The sequence below is a fragment of the Oryzias latipes genome, chromosome 24 (assembly GCF_002234675.1).
Source record: "Oryzias latipes chromosome 24, ASM223467v1".
NCBI lineage: Eukaryota > Metazoa > Chordata > Actinopteri > Beloniformes > Adrianichthyidae > Oryzias > Oryzias latipes.
In genome coordinates this window covers 16749557-16774096 of record NC_019882.2, presented here as the reverse complement: position 1 = coordinate 16774096, position 24540 = coordinate 16749557, and the positions used below count along the sequence as shown (strand labels likewise).

Here is a 24540-nt window from a genome sequence, read left to right as displayed (position 1 = left end):
CGGCTCCCAGCCGGAACTACAAGCTGCGCCTCAGCGCGCGGGGCCTTTAACATAGACGCTACGGAAAGCGAAACGCAACAAAACTTCGAAAAACGATTTTTAGATAAGAAAAATGCCCCTAATTTGGGATTAATAAATATGAATTAAATATTGCTAGACTTTAAAAAACACAGTTAAAATTGTTATAAATGTTTTAGGTTGAAATAACATAGTATTATGTCATTTAATAAATAAAAACATAATTAGGTACATATTTGAATCGGTTAGTTCAAAAAGGGGCCCAAGTCCAAGAGGTTTGGTTTTCCAGGAAATGATTTTAATTGCGTAGCTTAAAGGGAGGCTACACCAAATGATTAATACTTTACCCAGATTTAGCACCAGTTCATAGCTTACAAATGCTATAATATGAAGCACCTCACTTTGATCATTGCAGAGGACTAGCAAACTAAAGTCTCTGGACTTGGGCCCTTCTTGAATTAAACAGGGGCGCTGCCATATTGGATAACTAGTGCTGCCATCTATGGGATAAAGCAAAACCCATGCAAGAGAGGCCCAAGTCCAGGAATTTTGCGCTTAATGCATTTTAAATGTCAAGCATAGTCAATACAGTACAGCAGACTTTTTTTGCACATAATCAGATAGTTTTTCCCTTAAAGACCATAGAGCATATAATGTCTCTATTTTGAAAAGATTGTGGACTTGGGCCCCTTTCGAACTAACTGATTCATTTAACTGTTTGTTATGTTTTTTCCTGCACAACCCAGCAGGAGCTACTAAGTGGTTGTTGAAATTAGCAGCTTTTATTACATTTACATTTATTGAAAAATATCCCTGCATTAAAGAATATTGGTTTTTTTTGTTCCAAATGTTGGGATTGAATCATTACACAAATCAGTGACAATTTTAGTTAATCAATATCCTTTTTTAATTTATTATTTATTGGCATGAATATTTAGAGTATGGGGTATTAGGTCCCATGTTGTTTATAAATTAGCTTCATCATTGGTGTAATCACTATATTTTCTTCTTGTCTAAATCTTTTTAAATTTGCTCTCAGAATTTTACAGACAGTAAAATTGTTCAGAAAACATCTGTGCAGCATCTACTCTTCTACAATGTTTTTCTATGTAGTTATTTGACATATGTTTTAAAAAAGTATTTTAAAAAAAATAATAGGGGTGTAACGATTAATCGATCAATAGATCGAACTAGATCAATCTGTCTGAGGCAGAGTCGACTCGACCTACACCATTAAAAATAGCTTCAAAATGATATAAATTAATGATCAAATCATTATTGGAAAATAACATTTGTATTTGGCACAGTAGGTTAGTTAAGGAGGCAGAAATTGATGAATGTAGTGAAAGCAGGACATGAAGTTGTCAGAATATGGAGACAGAGCAAACAAAAGAAAGTTTATGTATTTTATACACTTTTACTCTAACACATTGAAATCTTTCTAATGTTCATTCTGTTTTTTGATTATAAAAGTTTAGCATCCTGCTAAAGCAGAAACTACTGCATTCAAGTCTGGTTCACTCCACAGTTGTCTATATTGCCGGTCTGCAGACTGGTACTGGATCACATGGTACTGGCCACAGAAATAAAAAACTCACATTATTTCCATTTTATTTGTTTTGTGATTCTGGGGGAACCTTCAAGTTAAGGGGAAATCTATCTATATGACATTTTAATGGGTCATACATAAAATGTAGTGTACAATATAAGTTTAAAGCGGCTGCAGATCTCTGAAAATTCAATGAAACAAAGTTTCTGGTTTGGAAAACTTGTTAAACAAGTAAGGATTTTCTTATTGCTAAATTAGAAACCCCCTCAAAGAAACTTTAGCACCAAAAACTTTTGCACCAAAGAGCCAATATTAAAGGACAAATCGAAACTATTGTTAATTTTTTTTCCTTAAAGGAAAATCTGAGCCTGAAGTGATTTGACTTAGTGCTAAAAGACCCACTCCAATGAAAATGGAGTTCACTTCCTCCCACCCCCTTTCAAGCAATCTTAGATTTCTTGTCTAAGTCAATGAGTTATATCGCTAGAGGAGACACACCCACTTGGGGAGCCTGGTGGCGGAGTGTGACGCCATCTTGGTGAGGTAGACGGTGCCCACATGACAATGCTTTCTATAGCCTTTAGTGGCATCTAAGTAGCTTTTATATAATTTATATATATTAATATATATGTATACATATATAAATATATATATATATATATATAACATCATTTGTTGTTGTTAAATAAGAGAAACAGTCAGCCTTAAAAGCTCAGACTTCAGTGAAAAATGCAAATAAAAAACATTACAAAGATTTTTTAGAAATAATTTCTAAACATTTAGAAGTTTTAGACTTCTTTGACATGTAATTTAAATTATTAAAAAAGCCCAACAATTAGTCAATAATAAGTCAAAAATAATAATAATAAATCAATTGAAGGTCAATACATAATAATAATAATAATAATAATAATAATAATATAAATAATAAGTCAACAATAAGTCCAAAAGTCAACAATAGATTTACCCTTAAAAAAACAGAACAATGATGGTACAGATTGTATGGTGCTGGGTTTCAAGCAAACAGTCTGGTCTCTTATCAAAATCTGTTTCCACAAAATGTTTTAAACATAGCCAGACTGCATTGCTAGTTGGTACCACAGTGATCCATCTGGGTTAGCTCTTTTTATTGCTAAGGCCCACTTTTTCCTTAAGTCTGAATCCATTGGAAACCTGCAAGAAAAGTTCAGTCACTGAGTCAGAAATGTATAAATCTATATTACTATAATAGCCTAGTCATAGTATACTGTTTATAGGTTTGACAAAATAAAGTTTACATTTATTCATTCATTCATTCATTTTCTTGACCGTTTTTCCCTTTCGGGGTCACGGGGCTGCCGGAGCCTATCCCGGCCACTTGTGGGCGAAGGCAGGGGACAACCTGGACAGGTCACCAGTCTGTCGCAGGGTAGAATGTCCACAAACACACACCCATTCACACTCACACTCACACCTGTGGACAATTTAGAGTTGCCAATTAACCTATGAAGCATGTTTACATTTTACATTTATGTCAACAGCAAATTATATGTACATCATGCAGCATGTTGATAAGAGCCCTGCAGCATTATGCACTTCACGTGTACTACTATTAAAAAAACAAAACAAAAAACATGTGTACTATTAATGAAGCCCCTGCAACTTTAAAACAATAGAATTATAGTACTTACCTGTGAAATGTTATGCCTTCCTCCTTCGTGGAAAATTTCTCCGATTTTGGCAGTTGAAACCCGCACAATGAACTGGCATTTTGCTCTGCAGCAGTAACTTGACCTCACCAAGATGGCGGTGCTCTCCTCCCATGAGGAACCACGTGATGGAACTCATTGGTCTAACTATCCTATGTTTCAAACATCTTTGTATGACTGCATAGCTGCTGATTGTATTGTTTTTTGCATTATTCTTGATTTGATTGCTTGAAATAAACCATTTCAAATCAAATCAAAGTGGCATTTTTTATGTTTTTAACAGGTTCTTGCAGACTCTTTCTGATGATAGAGGACATAGATTAGAAAATGAGCTTAAAATTGCATTTGTGAGTATTTCTTTATTCAAATTGTAAATCAGGAGCTAATGAAAAAATGCTGTTTGAAAAAGCTTGTAAGTGTGATGATGAAATTACAATGGCAAGACCAAAGCCCCCTGCTCTGCTCCATTCTGATGCATCCACTTGCAGACAAACAGATCCATGAACGGCTTTGGTTTCCTCGTCTGAGCTGGAATCTGGATCTAAACTGTACGGCTGGATAGCTCTGATATTGCTTGCCATTTTTGCTGCACTGTTGATGTTAGGTTGGGGGGAACATTTTATTTCTATAGCATCTTTCACAGAAAGAAGTCACAATATTTACAGACATTTTTAAACTGGATTTAATGAATGAAAATTTTTTTTCTCTTTTTATTTTTCCCACAATAGTTACGAGAATCCAGAAGCTTAGAAAACAAATACAAACTTTAGACTTAGTACAGTGAATCAATTCAAACGCACCGAAAATCTAGATTCTTGTAAGAAAAATCCCAATGTAAAACACATTGACAGTGCATTGTGGGACTTGTAGTTAAAATAGCAGTGCAAGTGTGCCAAAGATAATCACGCCAGGATTAGCCTTGAGTTTGACTAAGGTTTCCTACATCTTCACATTTATTGGTCGCTGAGTTGAAAGATGTTAGCAGCCAAAGCTTTTAACTTTATTGAAAACTTTTTGTAAGCGTTGTACTTTTTATTAAAGTTGTAATTCTTTTAAAATAAAGGTTTAGATTGAATAAAATCACAAAATTAGTTCCTAAAAATCTTTGTTAGGTTCAGACATTATAGAAAATACATACTATAAAATGATTAACAATCTTTATTTGCATCTAGTTCCTCTTTCCATGTAATGTGTTTTTGTGGTAGTTTAATCTTTTCTGAAGCTACACTATATCACCAAAGTACTGGCTCATCTATCAGGTGTATCATATCAAGCATTCAGTCATGCAGGCAGTTTTCACAAACACTTGTGAAAGAATGGGTTGCTCTCAGAAGTTCAGGAAATTCCAGCATGGATCTGTCACAGGATGCCACATGTGCAACAAATCCAGCGGTTAAATTTCCTGATCCTAAGTATTCCTCAGTCAACTGTCAGCTCTATCAGAACAAAATGGAAGAGTTTGGGAACAACAGCAACTCAGCCATGAAGTGGTAGACCATGTAAACTGACAGAGAGGGATCAGCGGATGCTGAAGCACAAAGTGCAAAGAGGTCACAGACTTTCTGCACTGTTAATTGAATCGGTTAGTTCGAAAGGGGCCCAAGTCCACAATTTTTTTAAATAGAGATATTATGTGTTCTATGGTCTTCAAGGGAAAAGCTATCTGATTATGTGCAAAAGTCTGTTGTACTGTATTGACTATGCTTGACACTTAAAATGCATTAAGTGCAAAATTCCTGGACTTGGGCCTCTCTTGCATGGGTTTTGCTTTATCCCATAGATGGCAGCACTGTTATCCAAAATGGCAGCGCCCCTGTTTAATTCAAGAAGGGCCCAAGTCCAGAGACTTTAGTTTGCTAGTCCTCTGAAATGATAAAAGTGAGGTGCTTCATATTATAGCATTTGTAAGCTATGAACTGGTGCTAAATCTGGGTAAAGTATTAATCATTTGGTGTAGCCTCCCTTCAAGCTATGCAATTAAAATCCTTTCCTGGAAAAACAAACCTATTGGACTTGGGCCTTACCTTCAGATTAACCCAAGTACAGAACGCAGAGAGCTTCATGGAAGCAGCTGCATCCAAGCCACACATCACCAAGTGCAATGCAAAGCGTTGAATGCAGTGGTGGAAAGCATGCCGCCACTGGACTCTAGAGCACTGGCGAGTCCAGTTCAGCCACACCAGACTCTGTCATCCATGTCTTTATGGACCTTTGCTTTGTGCACTGGTGCACAGTCATGTTGAAAGAGGAAGGGGCATCACCAAACTGTTCCCACAAGGGTGGGAGCACGGTATCATCCAAAATGTTTTGGTATCCTGAAGCTTTCAGAGTTCTTTTCACTGGAACTCAGGGACCAAGCCCAAGTCCTGAAAAGCAGCCCCACAGCATAATTCCCACATCCCACACCAAATTTCACACCTGGAGAATGCAGTCCAAAATGTTCCGTTGTCCTGGCAACCTCCAAACCCAGACTCATCCATCAGATTTCCAGATGTAAAAGCGTTATTCATCACTCCAGAGACGGCGTCTCCTGCACAGAGTCCTGACCTGAACCCCATAGAACACCATTGGTGTCTGAATACTATTTTAATATCCTATTCTTCAAAGGAATGAAATGACTGCCCTTTTTGCCCCGTTTTAAGCTCATGTTGAGCACTAAACCATTTATTCTCTTGAAAAAGTTTGAATAAAGGTTGCCACACATCTGAAAACTTGTTGAACTTCCATTTTTGGCTGATGATGTTACGCCGCTCTCTTGTCTGCGACCAGGTCCCCCACCATTAACCCTTGTGCTATCCTAGGCACTTTAACATTGGGAGTCGGGTCATCTGGACCCACTAGACAGGGCTCTGAACCTTTTTTCTTCAATGATTTGTGATCTTCACTGGTGTCCATGGATTACATGAAATCTTTCCACCTTTATCCACCTTTGTCATGGTAGGAAGAACACGTCAATCTAAGGGTGGGGTCATCTAAGATAGCACAAGGGTTAAAGTTTTTTATTTTTTTTTATTAGAGCTTCAAAAGATTACACACATATATGCACATGGATAGAACAGAAATAAATAAAACTGAAAAAATAAATGAAATAAAATTAGGGTTGTGGTCTAATACAAAGGTCATGCTATAATACTAGAGATTGTCATACAGCATGGTTTTTTCAATGACAGGTTTCTTGGATTTTTGTTTTTCGTAAACTTTAGTGATTTAAAATATAAACAGATCTCTTTATGGAATGAGTTAAATAATGGTCTGATTTCTAAGAAGCTGCTGTTGTAAAATAAACATTTCCCAGATTTTAATTAAACATTAAATGCTACATCAAATAATTTATCACCAAAAACTACTCTAAATAATACCTTTAAAAAAAATTTGTTTGTAATTGAATAAGGATACGGAACTTTGTACAGCACCGACAACAACAGTCTTCCTAAAATCTATTTACATTTAGACATTAAAAAAACAAATCATCAAATGTTTCTATATTGATCTCACAAAAAGAACTGTTATTTTCTCGAAAAAAAAAAACGCTACTTCCTCCCACATTGAACAAACACTGAAATTTAGACTGTTTCTCATGAATAAAATAACAAAAAAAATACAATAATATAATATATACATATATGTATTATATATTATACGTATATACAAATACACAATTATAAAATATATACACATATCTTCAAATACAACAAAAATCACATTATAACATTTTTTAACAATACCTTCTGTAGTCAACTTACATAAAACAACGAAGCGAAATAACGAGAATTAAATTTGAAATAAAATTACAATTTAGGATTAAAAATGATAAATTAATTATTTCCCAAAGAAATTTGGTTTAATTTGAGTTTTATTTTGAATTTGGGCTATGACATTTCCGGTAGTGACGTCTATTTCCGCTCTAAGGCAGAGGCGCTGGACTCCGCTTCATAGCGCCTCTTTGCTGTCTCAGTCGCTGATGAGCTAGGATTACATACGAGGCAGAACATGACATAAACATGGCCCACAATAGAAGCTTTTTCCTCGAAGGTAAGCTGTGACACTCTATCCCCAGCTTTGGGCCGGCCACACGCCGTTTTATCCGCCCGATTCCTGCTTTGCTGATGCAGGTTCTGGGTGTCCTGGTGTCAACGGTGATCGGTCCAAAATATGTGTGCATCCAAGTCTGCTAACGCTTGTTAGCCCCACATAGTTGACAATCCACTCCTTTCACACAGCAGAATTGGGGGGTAAAGTGAGCACTGCTGGAACGATGGTGGCTCTACAAGTTCCAGCCTGGAAAGGCACTGGAGATAGTGGCGAGGTGGTGCGGTTGGCTTTTAGGTAGATCCTCCCCTATGCTAGCCCGTGTATCGCTGACGTTAGCTGAGTTTGCAATGTGAGAGCTGGACGTAGCCAGCAGAAACGGGCCTTCCTGTAATTGCAACCAGCTAGCCACCAGAAAAACGCTCATCCAACGCAGAAAAATGCGCCAACATTCGCCCAACGGTCACAAAGAAGTGAAGACATGGACGTGACACCCGAGCAAGATGCTAACGACCAAGCTACACTTTTTTATAGCTTATTATGGTACCAAATGTAAACATTGGCAACTACTTGTTTTGCTGCGTTTTTGTTAACGATTTTTATATTTGAAACTTTTTTCTCAAAAGAATAATTCAATATAAATGACATCCAAACCTCTATGTATGTATCTGTTGTGGTTGGTTATGGATTCCAATTATGTCAAACACAACTTAAGATTTCTGAGCTAGCTTAAGAAGTTTCAGAACAGAAACTGAAGGGGTCAAAGTTGAAACCCATTGATTTTGATGAGGGCTGAACTTAGTTGAAGCGTGAATTTTCTTATTATATTAGCTGTAATGATGATTTGCTATAAAAGCTGTTTTTTTTTAAATCACTTTTTAGTGAGGGGCCAGGACACAAAACATGCCATATGGAAAAAGTTTGAGGAATTAAAACTTTCTAGGGTTTTTGATATTCTGGAATAGATGACCTCATCATTGTTCATTTCTAAAATAGAAAAAAAAGGCTCCTTCCCTAATAGTTTATTTTTCGAGTTTAATGTCTCTCATTTGAATTCCTTACTTTCTGCATATTAAATATTTTAATTCTTCCCTAAAGTTTTTCTTTCTCCTAAATTTAGACCAACTGAAAAACATGGGAAGACAAGATGATCACATTGTGAAAAAGAAAAACAGAAATGAGTCTGGTCATTATTATTTCAAACCCTGGAATTTGTTGTTTGCTTTTTCTTTTTAAAATAAAAAGCTTCTACTTATATAAAGATGAGTTTTGTATTTTGCAAAACTTTCAGGGCAGTCGTGATTAAAATGAGTCAATTGTGGGCATACTTTGTCGATGTAGTGGTTGCTCACGACAAATAGAGGATCGATTTAGAATGAGACCAGGAACTTGTGCAGTTAGTTGGCTCTTCAGACCAAATGGACCCTATGAAACTTGGGAGGAATAAAAAAATACCCCCCTTAGTTGTTCTAAACCAGACTGATGGATGGATTGAAGTAGCTGAAGAACGGAGCAAAAACCTGACGTTTCCATAGCAACTCGCTCTAGCATTTTTTTCTTTTTTATTCTTCCATACCTGATCCTATTTTTCCCCACCACAGTGTCTACTAACCCCTAACAGCAGCTGTGCAGCCATTATGCTAGAGGAGAAAAAGCCTTGGAGCTCAAAACTATGGTTTTGAAAACTGAAAAGGCTTTTAATGTCTTTGCTTCAGCAACAAACGTGCAATAGTAAAGGGGAAGTGGTTCCTGCAGAGAGGAGGTTTAAGTATTGTTTACCTGCTGAGCCTGCAGCCAGCCGGATGACCTGCATTAACGTGGTTATGCATGGGGGGGTCGTTGAGGTCACAGATGGAACAAACCCAGTAGCTCTTCCATGAAATTGTAACTATATTCTATAAAGCAGATGGGATTTTTTTTCCCCATTAGTTTGTGGCATCTTGCTGTGCAAATGTCCAGGAGTCGGCAACCTGAAGCTCTGGAGTTCTCTGGCTTTGAAGAAAAATGATAACAATAGATATAAATGTTTGTTTTTGTAGTTTGGGTTGAATTGTTTAATTTACCAAAGTTTTTTCATTGACGTTAGTTTAAGCAGAATTATGGTCAAAAGTTTAATCTATTGTCAGAGTGATTTATTCTTAGATTAGGCTTAAGACACAGTTCAGAGCAAAGTTCAAGTATATCTTTGTATTTAGGTAAAAAAATAATGAAAGAAGAAAAAAGGATGAAAGCTCTGTAATATCATCATGCCGTGTTTGACTCCACTTCTGACATTTATGTCAGCAGGAGGGTCTTTTTGACACGGGGTGTATTTTATTTTGAAAGGGACTTTTCTCTCTTGTTGCCAAAAGTAAAGGAAATTAAAATAGTTACTGATAGAAAAACACATCACATGTATAATTAAATGATTGTAAATCTTAAAAAGTTATATTCAGTGTATGAATGGCCATTAAAATATTAATATACATTTTACATCAGACATTCGCCTGACTCTGTAAACCGGCTTTTGTCCTCACTGCCCAGTTTGTGTGCGAGTTGCACTGTTGTGCAACATTTCTGTCCATTCCTGACCTCTGTCACACATCTGCCATGTGAAGCAGGAGGGGCCACCAGCTTGTTTACCTGAATTTGTGATCCCAGCTTCTGCTTTGACACGCAGAGAGAATCAGATCTCCTCAAGAGAATCTGTGGCTAACCAACAGATCGGATCTCTCTGCTGGTTTGGGAACTGCGTTGTGTCTTCCGGGGAATGGTGAATGGGGGTTTTAGCACCAAATTACACTTGTGCAATTAAACAATTATGAATCAAAGGTCTTTTAGTTTGTAAAATTAGTCATTTTTTTGGTTAAGAAATGTTTGGCATAGAATCGACCAAGCAGCTGATCAGCTATGTGCGTAACATTTAAATAACAAAATAAAAGCCCAGGATATTTGAAGTTTATTGCGGTGACACAAGTGTATATATATTTTTTTGCGGTTGCAGCTGTTTTTTCTTTTAACATTTCTGATTGTTGAAATGTTCGGCCCTCAAGCTTCTGTCAAATGATGGTTTGAGCTGATGCTTGTGTGTTTGTGTCCCTGCACTGATGTGAGTTTCTAACTCTGTGAGCTATTATTCAATTCAAGCCCTGGATAGATCAGAGACCAGGCGAGATGGAGGCTTCAAGCACAGCTGGAGCTTTTCTCCCCCTAGTGACAGTGACGAAGAAAAGCTAAACGAGTAAGCATCTTCTCCTGGCCTCCATTTCAGACGCTGCACCGCATCACTCTACCAGCACACATGCAGAGAAGACATGTCCTTCTGACACCTCTGTTATGGAGCAGAGGCTCTATGATCATTATCCTGCTTCTCTTTTCAAGTTCCACTCCGATCTTCTGCTGAAACGGCATTCCCGGTGGTCTCTTAATTATGCTGATGGTGTTTTTAGCCTAAATCAAAAAGCCTTTGCTGTTTTCTAGGACATAGTTTCTGCAGACCAGCAGGAGTTCTTTACTAATTGACCTCTGAGATGTGGATGGGACTGTTAGTGTGGAGCATGCGTGCCCTCATTTCCCATCATCCCTTTGTTTATACTCTCTCCCGCTAGCTTACAGCCCCTCACAATCTCAAAATAATATTAGCAGTACAAAACAAATGGTGAGCAGTATTGGAGCTATCCAGCCGTACAGTTTAGATCCAGATTCCAGCTCAGACGAGGAAAACAAAGACGTATATGGATCTATTTGTCTGACAGTGGATTATCAGAATGGAGTGGAGCAGGGAGCATTTTTTCTTCTGCTCCTGATTCACAAAGCTTTTAATAAAAAATACTCAGAAATCCAAATTTAAGATGAATTTTTTTTTAATATATGTCCTTTACCGTGAGAAAAATGACACGTGAACATGTTACAGACGAAACATCTTTTTCATCGGAGTGGGTCTTTACAACGTTTGTTTCTCTTACAGATTAAAATAGCTGGACTAAAACATGTAGCTGCAGTTTTAATAATCTATAAATTACAATCTGCATTTTCAGAACTGTACGACAATTTACAACGTTTAAGACTGAACTAGTATTCGCCGCAACACTGAAAACAAATTTAAAAAAGTTTAAAACCTCGAATCTAGCATGATGCAAAGAAAACAAAAAGAAATTCAGATCATGGCTTTTAATTTACTAAGAAGATGAGAAGCCAAAGGAAGCACCAAATAAGAGGGTGCAGTTAACATGCTTGAAGGTAATTTGCAGATTATTTTGTGTGTAGATTTGATGTTTCTTTTATGAAGTTTGAGATCGATTTGACTTTAAGTAGTCTTTTTTTTTGGTTTCCTCTTTTCCTCATTTTAGTCTTACCTCACCTCCAACTACAATCTAAATGTTTTAAATCCTTTTCTCCTTTTTGTAAATTATCTCCTTTCAATGCAGCTTTGAAGAAATTGGATTAGAAAAAAATGTTAACTCTCTTAGTGAACAGATTTATTAATTTTTTTTGGATAGAACTCTACCTAAAAATGGAATGTGGAAAATGTTAGTGTTTCTGGATGTTTTTTCAATTTACAGCTTTAGTTTTCAAGATTAAAAGCAAAATCAATAAAGTATTACAAGTATCGTAACCATGACCCAAAGTACTTGGGTTTAGATGATAAAAGGTGATTGTTTTTTCATAAAAATCCGCCGCACCAGATCAGATGCATGGAGCTGGAGTGCACTCTCATGACCTAGCTTTGTTCTTTTCCTTCTTGATCGGTCAGCGCGAGCGTGATCAGCGTGAAGGAGATGCAGCAGCCCACCTCCCCTGATGAGAAAAAGGTGAGTCTGTAGAGTTGGAGGCCGATGAAGCCAGGACACTCCAGTCTGTTGGATAAAACCTCTAGGGGTTCATTTGGGCGGCTACGGCTTGATATCATCTGTAAGGATGATGTCAGTTTGACCTTTTTTTGTGTTTTATAAAGCCCATGTTAGCAGGTGAATATTTAAACCACAAAACAAGTAAAACTCTCCATAACATTGTCTGAAAATAATATAGTCCCTCCTTTTTAAAGGAGGATTTGTTTCCTCTGAGATGACGTTTTTCTTAACACTTGAACATTTTGTTTTAGTCTCCATCTTTAAGGCACTTCAGTTCCTCCAACTCCATAAGAACCTACGAGAAGAGGACAAATAATCACATGAGGCCTCTGAACAAGCTGACTCCCAAAAGAATCAGGTATGTTTGTCTTTTTTCGGTTTCTAGATTCTCTCTTCAAGGAAGGTTTATCTCTTTTTTTTAAATTTAATTCTGTTTTCTTTTCTATAAAAACACTTGATGTGTAGCAAAGTAGCCTTGCCTGAATTGTCACAGCAGTTTTCAGTCATACAGTTAAAGTGAATAGGAAGTTACAGTTTCATCTTTCAGATCTCCGTCAGGTTACTCGATTTGGTTAGCTTTGGATCCGACGTGGTAAATAAAAAAATGCTTTCACTACCCAGGTTGCATTTCAGTGGGCGGCACATATGGTTTAACTGTGGGTTTATACAACAGTCCTGGCTGATTTGGGTTCAATAAAGTTGGTCAATCACTTTGATCGTCTCTCACATTGATTTATGAAAGCTGTGAAATAACATTCTGTACTTTTTAATGTACAAATTTATTATTTTACTGATCAAAGTTTCACTTTTGTGAAGGATAAATCACTAGATATGTGAAATTCTTTCCATAACCAATCAATATTGTTTTTTTGATTGGAAACTCAACAGTTACATTTGGTGTTTTTAACACGTTCTTGTTCATTTTTCTCACAATGGAGGATATTTATAAATAAAAGAATTTAAGATTAGAAGTGCATGTCTGAGTAAGTCCTGAAAGAAATACGCAAGAGTCTCCTTCTGCAGACTAGATCCATGTGCGTCTTTGTTTTCCTCGTCTGAGCTGGAAACTGGCTCTGATAGCTTTGATGTTGCTCGCCGTTTTTTTCTGCCACACTAATGTTAGCTTGGGGTCTTGAGGGGGCTGTAAGCTAGTGGGAGCGAGTCCAAGCAAAGTAATTATAGTGTATCAAATTCGGGTTACTTCTGCTTCAACAGTCCTGCTCACAACTCAGAGGTGATGTTCTAATGCAGTCCTGCCGCTCTGCAGAAACTATGTCCCAGAAAACAATACGTTTTTTTAAATAATGGCTAAAAACAACATAATCATAATTAAACACCACTGGGGAACAATTTTACAATAGACAAATATAGTTGGAGTGGGATTTTAATGGAATTGAGTTAAAGTGGAAACATATTTGTGAATTTTTTAAATCAGTGGAGTAGTTCTGCAGCAGTAGGTCCGGTGTGGGATTGTCCACGGGGTCCAATGTGATCCGTCTGGGCTGGAATATTATAGGGCTGGAATATTGGTGGGAACCACATTTTGACCTTTTTTTTTAGTCTACTTCCACCTCAAACACTTCTATGCTCGCATGTTGGCTGGGTAATATTTCAAATGTAATTGATTAGAGGTTTCATATTCAGTGTGTGTTGCGTAATCTTGAAACAAAAAATGGTCTTTGCTGCAGCAGTGATGTTCCGCTTGCAGCAGCAACGCCGTCTCCAACACACAACGGAGCAAGTTACTACGTCTTCACTCCACCTCCTCAAGGAATCTTTTTACAAGGCCGGCACTTTCAGCACGCTCAGCTGCCATCAGCTGTGAAGAAGCCCGTCCAAAGGTAAGACAGGCAGGCAGGAGATGAAAATAGCAGCCAAGGTTTAAAGCTGTGTGGGAGTGTTGCACTACTTTATTAAAATGTTGCTTCAGTTGCAGTACAAGTGAAACCTGGTTTCGTGCAGGCATTATATTTTTTTAGGATCAACCTAAAGTTTTATCCAAACCCACATTCAGGTTATGAGCTTTTGGTAAACTATTGGTGCATTATGGGTACTGTAGTCAGGAGCTCAGCAGAGTGTACTGTCCTTCAACATAATGAAAGGAAAAAGTGAGAGTATTGTTTGGTTTTCCAACTGAACAACGTAGTTAAAACCCAGTATTGGACTGTTTAGTTTCAATAATCTGGTGCAAATATACAAAATAGGCGTTCAATCTCCAACATTGCGCCTATAGTTTGAAAAAACATGATAGTTTGCATGTTCAGCAAAAGCTGGGTCAAAGTCAGTTTGGAAAAATGTTTTATTTTTTACCAGGAAAAGCAACATTTGATGCACAGTTTGAAATAAAACCAAAAAGGGTATTTGTCCTTTAAATAAATGCCTTTGTCTTTCTGCAGAAATGACTTTTCACCCTCACAGCAAAACGTAGAAGTGGACAGCATCGTCCTCACCTGCCAAGAGAGCCCAGGTAATACTAGAGCACATTTATGACAGCAAATGCATAAGAGCTGGTGGTTCACTTTGTGCACACTTCCTTCTTTACAGTTCATATATTATTTTATATTATTATCATAAGCATCAAAGACTCTTTTTTTAGGCTTCCCACTCTGACTGGTGTGATTTTTAGACATAAACTACTTTACTACGTCATAACTGAGAAAGGAAGATATTTGACAGATCAATAGGTTATAAGTGAATGAATAATAGACCCATTGTAAGCGCTTTGAGCAACAAGAAAAAGCTCTAATCCATTATTATAAAAAGGTTAATTTTTTAAAAGAACTTCCCTACATAGGCTTGTTAGTAAAAAAAACTCAGTTTGTACAGTTGGTGCAGCTTGTTTTAAATTTGGAAGCTCTATGGGAACCATTAGATTCTTCAGTTTCAGCATCTTTGTAAGAGGATTTTCTTTCCAACCTTTCAGAAGAGGAGACCTTAAATATAAAACGTCGAATCCTGCAGAGGAGGAAGCCGTTGGACGTCTCTAACTCTTCCACACCGGTCAAACAAGCAGAGGTAAAATGAGTCCTTATTTGTTGTTTTCTGTTCAGTTGGGTCAGTGTACAGTTACTGAATTGCAGCTAAATATTTGACACTTTCTCAGATCACATTTTGCTTTGTTGTTTAGAGGCAGAAATGTGTTCAGGCTCCATGACTAAACTGCACTGTTTGAAACAATGTGCCTATACTTTAATGAAGTTGGACAAATTCTGTGTTGTTTAGTGCTCAGACTGAAAATATCCTTAGCTAAACTGCGGTTCTTTTATTTTGACAGGCTCCACAGTCGACTGTCTACTATGCAGTGTGCCTGAAGTGCAACAAGCCAAGCGAGGACAGTACCAAGTGTCATAACTGCAGGAGCAGCGCATCACTAATCCCCAGTCAGCCGGCCACGTTGTCGTCTTTGACCCCCAGACCTCCAATAAGACCCCAAACCTCCCGCAGTCCGAACAGCCTTCAGCAGAGCTTTTGCAAACCGGGTACTACCATTAAGATACCCGGCGGGGAGGCCGTACCTGTGCGCGCCACGAGCATGCTGGGATCCCAGTTACCTTCAGATGACGGCGCGTCAGCTGTGTTGGGCAGGGCGTCGGGGAAGAGGACGGCGGCGGTGAAGCAGCACCAGCTCAATGATCCCAGTAAGTCAAGAGGAGAAACATCAGGGGTGTAACTTCTTTTTTTCCTTTGACCTAATAAACTGTGGAAGTTTTGTATGTAGAGTCAAACAATGTTGAAACTTTTGTCTCTGCTCTTTAATTTTTTTGTCTAGCCCTCATTTATTTCTGTTTTAGGATGTGTGAGGGGGATTTCTCTTAAAACTAAGGTTATGTTCTGCACTTTGATACTAATTTATATATATTATAAAGGCATTTTTCTAGGATTTAATCTACTATTTAGAAGCCTGTATTGTTCGGTGTCGAAGCACTTCAGGAAAAAGACAAAACACAAATCATCTAAAATCATCTTTTTATACAAACCTCTGTACTACGCAGAAACGATAAATTAGGATCTTTTTTTTTTCATTTTCACATGACACTAAATTAGTTTAGGTCACCCTTTTTAAACATAACATCTATGATTCTATGTGGCGTGTTTTGCCTTTATTATAAACAAAAAAAAAAACACGAAAAGAAGAACAGTTGCAACTCCTCATCAGAGTTCCTTTAAATGGTTTGAGTCAGAGAAACGGAAAGCAGAAAGGGTTAATAGGTCACTCCACTGGGAAAGGAAAAAGCAGGAATGTCTGTAAACACCATCTCTTCTGTTGTTTTAAGTCGTTCTTTCCAGCGACGAGGAGGAGGATGAGGCCGACAATGCCAGTACGGGAAGTGTCAACAGACTGGACAGTGTTTCTCCTCGGCCTGCTGACTCGGCACACTCTTCCCCGGTGCCTTCCGGGGGCAGGGGGGAGGCGGAGGTGAAGAGCACCGAAGCTCAGGAAGAGATCGGCTCAGAGTTCTTTGAAGATGTCAACATAAAGATCACAATACCACGGAGAGCCCGGATGAAGGATCAGGTGCGGAGCCACTTGATTAGTTTGAAAAGACTAGACTAGAAGAAAAGTTCCAAGCAGCTCCTTGTTTTTGTGGTTTTTACAGTTTGGAAATCAGCCCCCTGAGCAGCTTCCACCAAGAACCAAGAAGCCCAAAGTCGCATCAAACAGGTGCGACAGCATTATTCTGGAGTGCCGGAGCATAAGAATAGGAAGCCTGCGGAGGATGGTGAAAAAGCCTGTAGTTGTGAGTATTTTCATCATCTCAATAATAATTCTGAGGTGCCAGATTGAAACTGAAATAGGACTTTAAGATGTGAACTAGTGAATGGGGATGTCCCAATCCCATCAGAATGGGATGTTGCATCAGAGATCAGATATGTATTTTACTCTCATCATTATGATCAGCACTATACATTTCAAGCCTATTATCACCGATAAATACTCCACTAGAAGTGTGAATATCGTGAACGGATCACAACATTCTATTCTAGCGGAATACAGCACTAGTTTTAGCAGAAGGTAAAAGTGCAGGAGAATCGCAGATTCAGACTCAATAACTCTTTAAAAAAAACATTTTAGCTGACGGCAAGTTTCTCTTTTATTTTGCCCAAACTCAGACAAAAACCTACATTAAAAAATACACATTAACATTAACATTCTCTAAAAAGAGTTAAACAGAGAGACGAAAGTCTACAAAGTGTAAAGTTTTCTTAAAAACACTCAGAAATAATAACTTGGTTACATTGATGTGAGGTAGTCATGAATACACATCATCATGTACAACAACAACTTTGAAAGAATTCATTAAAAAAAATTAATGACTTAGGATCAAAAATGTTCAAGAGTTCTGACGCTACAGTCAGCAAACTTTCTCACAAGACTAATTATCACTATTATTACTAGTTAACAGTGAACTATATTTTCTAGTTGGTAGTTGCGCTATTTAAACTTGTTTGTTTAAGCTACTTCACAGAGGTTCACTATTTTAAGTGTTAAATGATAAAATAGGTTTAATAAAACAAAAATAGGAGTAAAGCTGATACCAGTCTGTCCTTACAGGAAAAGGAAACATCAGCAGTCATTTAGTCAACTCTTTGATGGTTTATATGCGTTTTTAAGCAAAAAAAAAAATACAAATAAATTTATGTTTTATATGTAGATGTATTGAACATGGAAATTTGTATTAGTGCGATGGTTTAAATACTACCGGTAGTCCCATGAATGAAGAAGTGTTTTTTCTTTTTCTTCTAGTTTTCTATTGACCACATTCAGCTAGAAACACAAGGTAAGCAGCATCATCGTTTTTATGTTTAAAGACTTTTGTTAAAATAGCTTTGAGGTATTTTATCAGAGTAGTGCAATAGATTAGTTTTGTGGGATTATGTCTAAGACATGTTGCTTGTGTACCATCAGGTCCGGTGAACGACAGCATAGAGAAGGTTTGCCTTCAGACGTCCGAGATCATTCTCTGCGAGTGGTGCTGTGTCCGGAAACTTCCCGTCTTGTTCTTTCAAACGACCCCGAAAGAGTGCCTCCGCCTGCGCACGCAGCTCAACATGTCCAAGGAGAATGGAGGCCATTGGTACGACTGCGACGGGAACGGTGAGTTCATCCCTGCGTCCACGCAAATCCACGTGCAGGATGGAGGTACACAGCTAGAAAGAGCAACGCTCTTCTAACTCTTCTTCCTGCAGCGTCAGACGAGAAGTATATTGTTCTGATCTTCGAGAACGGCCTAGCGTTGAAGGAACAGATTATCCTGGAGGACATTTTGACCGCGATAGGCACAACCAACAACCTCAGTGACTTCCCGACCAAATTGACGTTTGATGAGGCCAACGTTCGTCTGGTGAACTACAACAAATCATCGAGCCAGAAGAGCGAGAAGGTCGGTTTGTTAATTCCCTCATGTGATGAGATTCTCTGAGGTTTTTCAGTCTAAATATCTAATCATCTTTATTGCTGTCCTAAATCCTGCAGGAAAAATCCGTTCAAAACTCTCCCAACTTCACCCACGTTCCCTCTGTGTCGCCGGTAAGCATAGCTGGACGAACACGGATGGCCACCCGCCAGACCAGGTCTTACTTTGAGGATGAAGACGAAGACATGACTGACCTGCCTCCCTCTTTCTCTGGACCAATCGTGAAGTAAGTGACCTTTATGCCGTTGTGATTATGAAACTTTATTACCAAATCAGTTGCTTTAATAGAAATTTACCCTCTGCTTTGAAATATCGTCACTTTATGGAAGCTTGGGTATTGAATGAAAATCAGTGTTTCAAAGGCAAAACCATGTGGCACTTTATAATTAATGTTTCTGATTTATTAAGACTAAGGAAAATAGAAATATCCATCAAACTAAATCTGTCATCTAAAGATTTTGAAGGTTTTTTCTTTGTAACATAGTTGAATAGAAACTTAAACTGCAATTTTATGAAAGAGAGTACATAGCCTTGTGGAACGCCATAATTAACGATTTTGTTTGAAGAACATTCAAAAGGTTTGGGATGCCAGTTGTTTGTCTTTAGACACAAGTTTGTGTTTGAACAGCGAACAGTGTTCAGAACAGAAGATTAGATGTGGATCTAGATTCTCAGTCAACATTCCTAAAATAAGTTTTTTGGGAGTTTAATTAGTACAATTTCAAACACAGTAATAAAGAGCATTTAATGTGTTGTATTTTTACCCTCGAATCTAGAAAAGTCTAGTAAAGCTTATTTCCTGAACAGGCTGGGTATTGAGGAATTCCTCATCTTTTTTCTTATTTTTGACAATTTTGTTACACCGATACACAGAAAATTACATGTTTATGAATAGTGTGTTGTTTTTTTTTCCTGCCCTACTTTATGGTAAGAACCTGCAGGAAAAGTTGGAAGTAGGAATTCTGCAAGTCTGCAGTCCCACCACCACTCAGGTCAATGTTTGTCTTCCAGGTTAATGGTTTACCCTCCCCCTCCAGCCAAAGGTGGGATAACGGTAACTAACGAAGACCTCCACTGCCTTAATGATGGTGAATTCCTAAATGATGTTATCATAGACTTTTATTTAAAGTAAGTATGTGATGTGAAGCTGTACCGTTTGAAAAGTTTTCGTCTTAAATTGCCAGCCCTGACACAGTGTCGCTCTGCTCCGTCAGATATTTAGTTTTAGAGAAATTGAAAAAAGACGATGCACAAAGAATCCACGTGTTCAGCTCGTTTTTTTACAAAAGACTGAACCAGAGAGAGCGCAGGAACGCCACAGATACCACCAGCCTGCCGTGAGTGTCAACGTGGAAAGCTTTTATAGGCCGAACGGAAGGATTTTTACACAAACTAAATTCCTTTTTCTCCTCAGAATCCAGAAGAGAAAGCACAACAGGGTAAAGACGTGGACTCGACATGTGGATCTGTTCCAGAAGGACTTCATTTTTGTTCCCATTAATGAATCGTGAGTGAGATTATTCACTGACGCCTCATTTCTTTGCTGCTCCAACAAATGTTTCCCTAGGAGGCGGGTTTCACTGCCAAAGTACTGAATTTATTCCATTTTGAATCCACACTGCAGGGGAAAAGAGCCCATTTTTATTTATGTTTCTAGTTTGAATCCAAAACTTTTTTTTTTGTTTAAAAAAGAACATTAAAAAACGGTGAATAATTTAAGCCAAATTAAAATTTATAAAAGTAAAATTGTTCAATTTTGTTTTTAAAACAAACAGAAATCCCTGTTTTTCATAAAAAACATGGCCACCAAATAGCAATTAGTAAGTAAAGATCAATTCAATTTTTATATATATATATATATATATATTTCTAAAATTCATTCCTATCCACAATTATCTGATCATTTACCACAAAATCTAGTTTTGCTCATTTTTACTGTAGTCTTAAATGATTTCTTGTTTTGTACATGTCTTTAATGCAAATGCAATAAGATTGTTAGCTGATTAAAAATACAGGAATTCCTTCAACAGTTTTCTATTGTTCATAGACCTACCTGTTAAAATAATCCATGTATAGATTTTAAAAAGTTAAAAAATAAATATAAAACAGTTTTATTTTAGATTTGACAAAAAATGTACAAAGCTACAGTGACTGGTTCTTATGATCTTGTTCCTCAGAGCTCACTGGTACTTGGCAGTCATCTGCTTTCCGGGCCTTGAAGGTCCAGTGTTTGACAAGAACCCGCTTTACTGTGGCCCGACGCCAGCTTCCGGCTCAGTGGCGGACTTCCAGTCGGAGGACAGCATCCCAGACCACTGCCGGCCCCTGTCTCCAGATGGAGATTGCCTGGACAGCCCGTCAGAGTTCGAGTCCTCAGAGGCTCCGGGTGGGTCTGCAGAGGGTCAGAGCAACTTGAACCCGGAGAACTTTGCGGAGGACGCTCAGGAGTCGCTGGGCAACAGCCAGGCTGAACCCGAGCAGCACTACTCAAGTTAGTGACCCCGCCCCCTTTATTATCCAGAATGTTCTTCATTTTATCACAACCACTTTGCTTTAATGAGTAACCCTGCTTTAAGAAACAATATCCATGACTTTTAATCATTAAACAAACCTTGATTAGTTATGGGGAATTGCTTATCTTTGTCCCTTAAGGTGAGCTGCACAGAATCAGTCTATGCTATGGTTCAGGAAAAGAAGACGACACTTACACCTTCTCTGACGACCAAAGCTCCTGTCAGGTATTCTCCCTTTTTTCACTTTGTACATTTCATTTCATGCAGTCAGAGTTCCATCCAGTAAGTCAGTTGTTTTGTCTGCCTGTTTGTTTACAGGATGAGTGCAGTGAAGACGGCACTCTGGCTGAAGACGGAGTCCCCTCCGACGTCTCTAGTTTGGCCTCTAAACCAACAATCCTCAAACAGTTAGTAAATGCATTTTGGGCCTTTGACCTGCAGGGAGGGGGGACTGATGTTTTATGATTGGGGGGGTTGGGAGGTGCCTGATTTAGCAGGGATCTTTGCACCTGCTGTGATCGTTGTTTCTCTTTGCAGGCCTTGTATTCTCATCATGGACTCACTACGGGGTCCCACCAGGTCCACGGTGGTGAAAACTCTCCGAGAGTGAGTGTCTGCAGCTGCTCCCTCGCAGTGTGGTTTCACAGCTGGGCTCATCTTTAGAAGTAGTTGACGAGTTTACCCACTAGAACTGCTTCTGACAGCAAAGCAACATCATCTCTTACCTTAAGCACTTGAACAGATTACCCAGTTCTCAGCCATAGGGTTGGTAGTTCAATTCCTGGCCACCATATGTAAATTATTTTAAGGTACGACTCTAGACTATTGCCTCTGGCGAGTCAGGTTAGGCAACAAAGCTGATCCTGTATCAGTGTGAATTTGTTTGAATAAATAGATGGGTGTAAAAGTATCTGCTATTTATTTATTTATTGAAGCCCCTATTATTCTTCTACCATAAAAGGCAAAAGGATACAAAGTTGGCATCCTGGAAGTCAAAACAGAAAAATCTAGACTTGTTTTAAGATGGTTTTCTTTCCCTCGTTCACAGGAGTGCATATGAGAATGCTTGTGCCCATTTGTGTGTTCTCCTTAGGTACCTGGAGGTGGAGTGGGAGGTGCGCAAAGGCACCCAGCGAAGTTTTAGTAAGGAGGTGATGAAGGGCTCCAGTCCATGTGTGCCTCAGCAGGATAACTTCAGCGACTGTGGGGTCTACGTCCTGCAGTATGTGGAGAGCTTCTTCGAGGTCAGAACTTTCCCCAACCTGTTCTTTTTTTTGTTTGTTTTTTCAACCGTTTACACAATTAACAAGATGAACCTTTTTTTCAGTGTTTTTAGCATGTTTTTGTTGCAGTTTTATTAAGGACGGGGACACATTGGAAAAAAAAACAAGCTTATAAATGCATTTCTGAGTATTTCTTTATTCAAATTGTGGCGCAGTGGTTAGCGCTCTTGCCTCACAGCAAGAAGCCCCCCGGTACAAGTCCCGGCTAGGGGACCTGAACCAGAACATCAATGGGGGAGCTTTCTGTGTGGAGTTTGCATGTTCTCCCCGTGCATGCGTGGGTTCTCTCCGTGGATTTCGGCTTCCCCCCACTGTCCAAAATCATGCTTCATAGGTTAACTGGCAACTCTGAATTGTCCATAGGTGTGAGAGTGGGTGTGTGATTGTGGCCCTGTGACAGAATGACGACCTGTCCAGGGTGTCCCCTGCCTTCGCCCACAAGTGGCCGGGATAGGCTCCAGCAGCCCTGTGACCCCAAAAGGGAATAAACGGATTAAAAAATGAATGGATCAGATTAAAAAAAAAAAATTCAGTTTGAAAAAGATTCCAGGTAACAAAGAAGCTGCAATCGGCGGGTCACAAGCTCCCTGCTCTGCTTCATTCTGATGCATCCACTTGCAGACAAATGGATCCACATACGTCTTTGTTTTCCTCATCTGTGCTGGAATCGGAATCTAAACTATACAGCTGGATAGCTCCATGATTGCTCGCTGTTTTTGTTGCACTTCTAATGTTAGGTTGGGGGTGTGAGGGGCTAAGAGAGTGTAAAGCATGATGGGAAATTACTGCAGGCTTACTCCACACCAGCACAGTTCAGATTCAGAGGTGAATTTTTGTTCAATCCTGTCGCTCTGCAGCAACTATGTCCCAAAAAAACGACACAGATTGTATGATTTAGGCTAAAAACAGCATAATCATAATTAGAAGACCACTGGGAAAATCAATCAAAGATGATGATCAGAGCGGGACTTTAATGACCATTTCTTCAAATGTATTTTAGTTATAAATTGGAGTTGTGATGCATTCAAGAACAACTTTTCTTTTTTTTGTTAGAATCCCCCTCCCCGTTTCCATCTGCCCATGAACTTGTCCGAGTGGTTTCCTCAGCAGAGGATGAAGACGAAACGCGAGGAGATCAAAGAGCTGATCCTGACACTGCAGGAGCAACAGGAACTGAACTTGGAGTCAAAACAGGAGGGAACTCCTCTGGGCTCCTCTGAGGAGCCAGACGTTCAAGAGACTTCTGAATTAAAAGGAAAGGTGTCAAAGATGGTCATCAGCCCTTAAAATATCCACACCCCTCCATCACCATGGATGTTGCCCTCTGAGCCCCGCTTGGGCTGGACTGGATCATACGCTGCTGGTTTCACTCAACAACATTTCTCACGTGGTCTCTCGCTGCTTCCACAAGCAAACACATATTCATATTTGTATTAAAGACATAAAATGTAAATATGTTGGAGTTTTCTGCTGCCTTTGTAAAATACTGTTTTATGACTTCTCCATAAGTGACCCGTTAAGTTATATTCATAGATGTTCTGCTCTCTGAGAGGATCTGTGCAGAAGATACTGTTTCATTCTTTGCATTGTTGAGCATTATTTTGATGCTTTCGGGGTGTGTTGAGGAAGAGGAGAGGAAGAATAAAGAGAAAGAATGTTTGCATTTGTCCCTTAACACTCCATCTATCTGCAAGACAAAATAGAAAAGCTGTTTTAGGGATAAAAAAAACAGACTTTCAGCTAAGCGTTTAAGAAAATATAGTTGCTTACTTGTTGTCGATGGGAGGAATTTTCAACAATAAAACAAACTTCAATGCAAAAGTACTTTCTCTGCCTTTTTATTTGTCCATCATTGATAAAATCAAATATTTACATTCTATTAAGAACTTCTAGAGATTATTTCTTTAAACATCGATTTAGGCAAAACTTTTACACAGACATTCATTTTTTATGACCATTTTTATGAAGCATAACTAAAGTTTGTAGAATCCTGCTTGTGACTGGACGTGCTAATTTTTATGTGCATGTTTTTACATGCAAAACCATATTCAAAGCAGTTGTGTTGCAACTGGAAATGAAAATGTATTCCTCTGAAGTTAGGTGTCTAGGTTGGGTTGCATAAATTTCAATTTCTTTTTTGTTTTGTGATGTTAAATAAAAGGTGCTTTTTTTGCCTTGGAGATTCTTCATTGATGCTCTCATTGGCGTCACGTGT

The 24540-nt window shown here is 38.5% G+C and overlaps 1 protein-coding gene across 5 annotated transcripts; it reads left to right on the top strand.

Moving 5' to 3' along the window:
• Positions 1-7151: 7151 nt before the first annotated feature.
• On the top strand, positions 7152-24146 carry senp6 (SUMO1/sentrin specific peptidase 6). 5 transcript variants are annotated; one of them, XM_023952739.1, is made up of 23 exons: positions 7152-7287; positions 10411-10504; positions 12017-12074; positions 12365-12471; positions 13802-13954; positions 14510-14580; positions 15037-15128; positions 15388-15751; positions 16388-16629; positions 16712-16852; positions 17860-17893; positions 18022-18210; positions 18303-18496; positions 18589-18755; positions 19541-19657; positions 19744-19866; positions 19944-20036; positions 20707-21020; positions 21182-21267; positions 21361-21449; positions 21580-21648; positions 22136-22286; positions 23379-24146. In XM_023952739.1, the coding sequence occupies exons 1-23, from the start codon at positions 7257-7259 to the stop codon at positions 23610-23612; spliced, it is 3213 nt and encodes a 1070-aa protein (XP_023808507.1). In that variant the 5' UTR covers positions 7152-7256; the 3' UTR covers positions 23613-24146. The 5 variants fall into 5 exon arrangements, with proteins under 5 accessions (XP_023808507.1, XP_023808508.1, XP_023808506.1 ...); XM_023952740.1 differs by having other exon boundaries at positions 7153-7287; positions 13805-13954; XM_023952738.1 differs by having other exon boundaries at positions 7153-7287; positions 12008-12074; positions 13805-13954.
• The last annotated feature ends 394 nt before the right edge of the window (positions 24147-24540 follow it).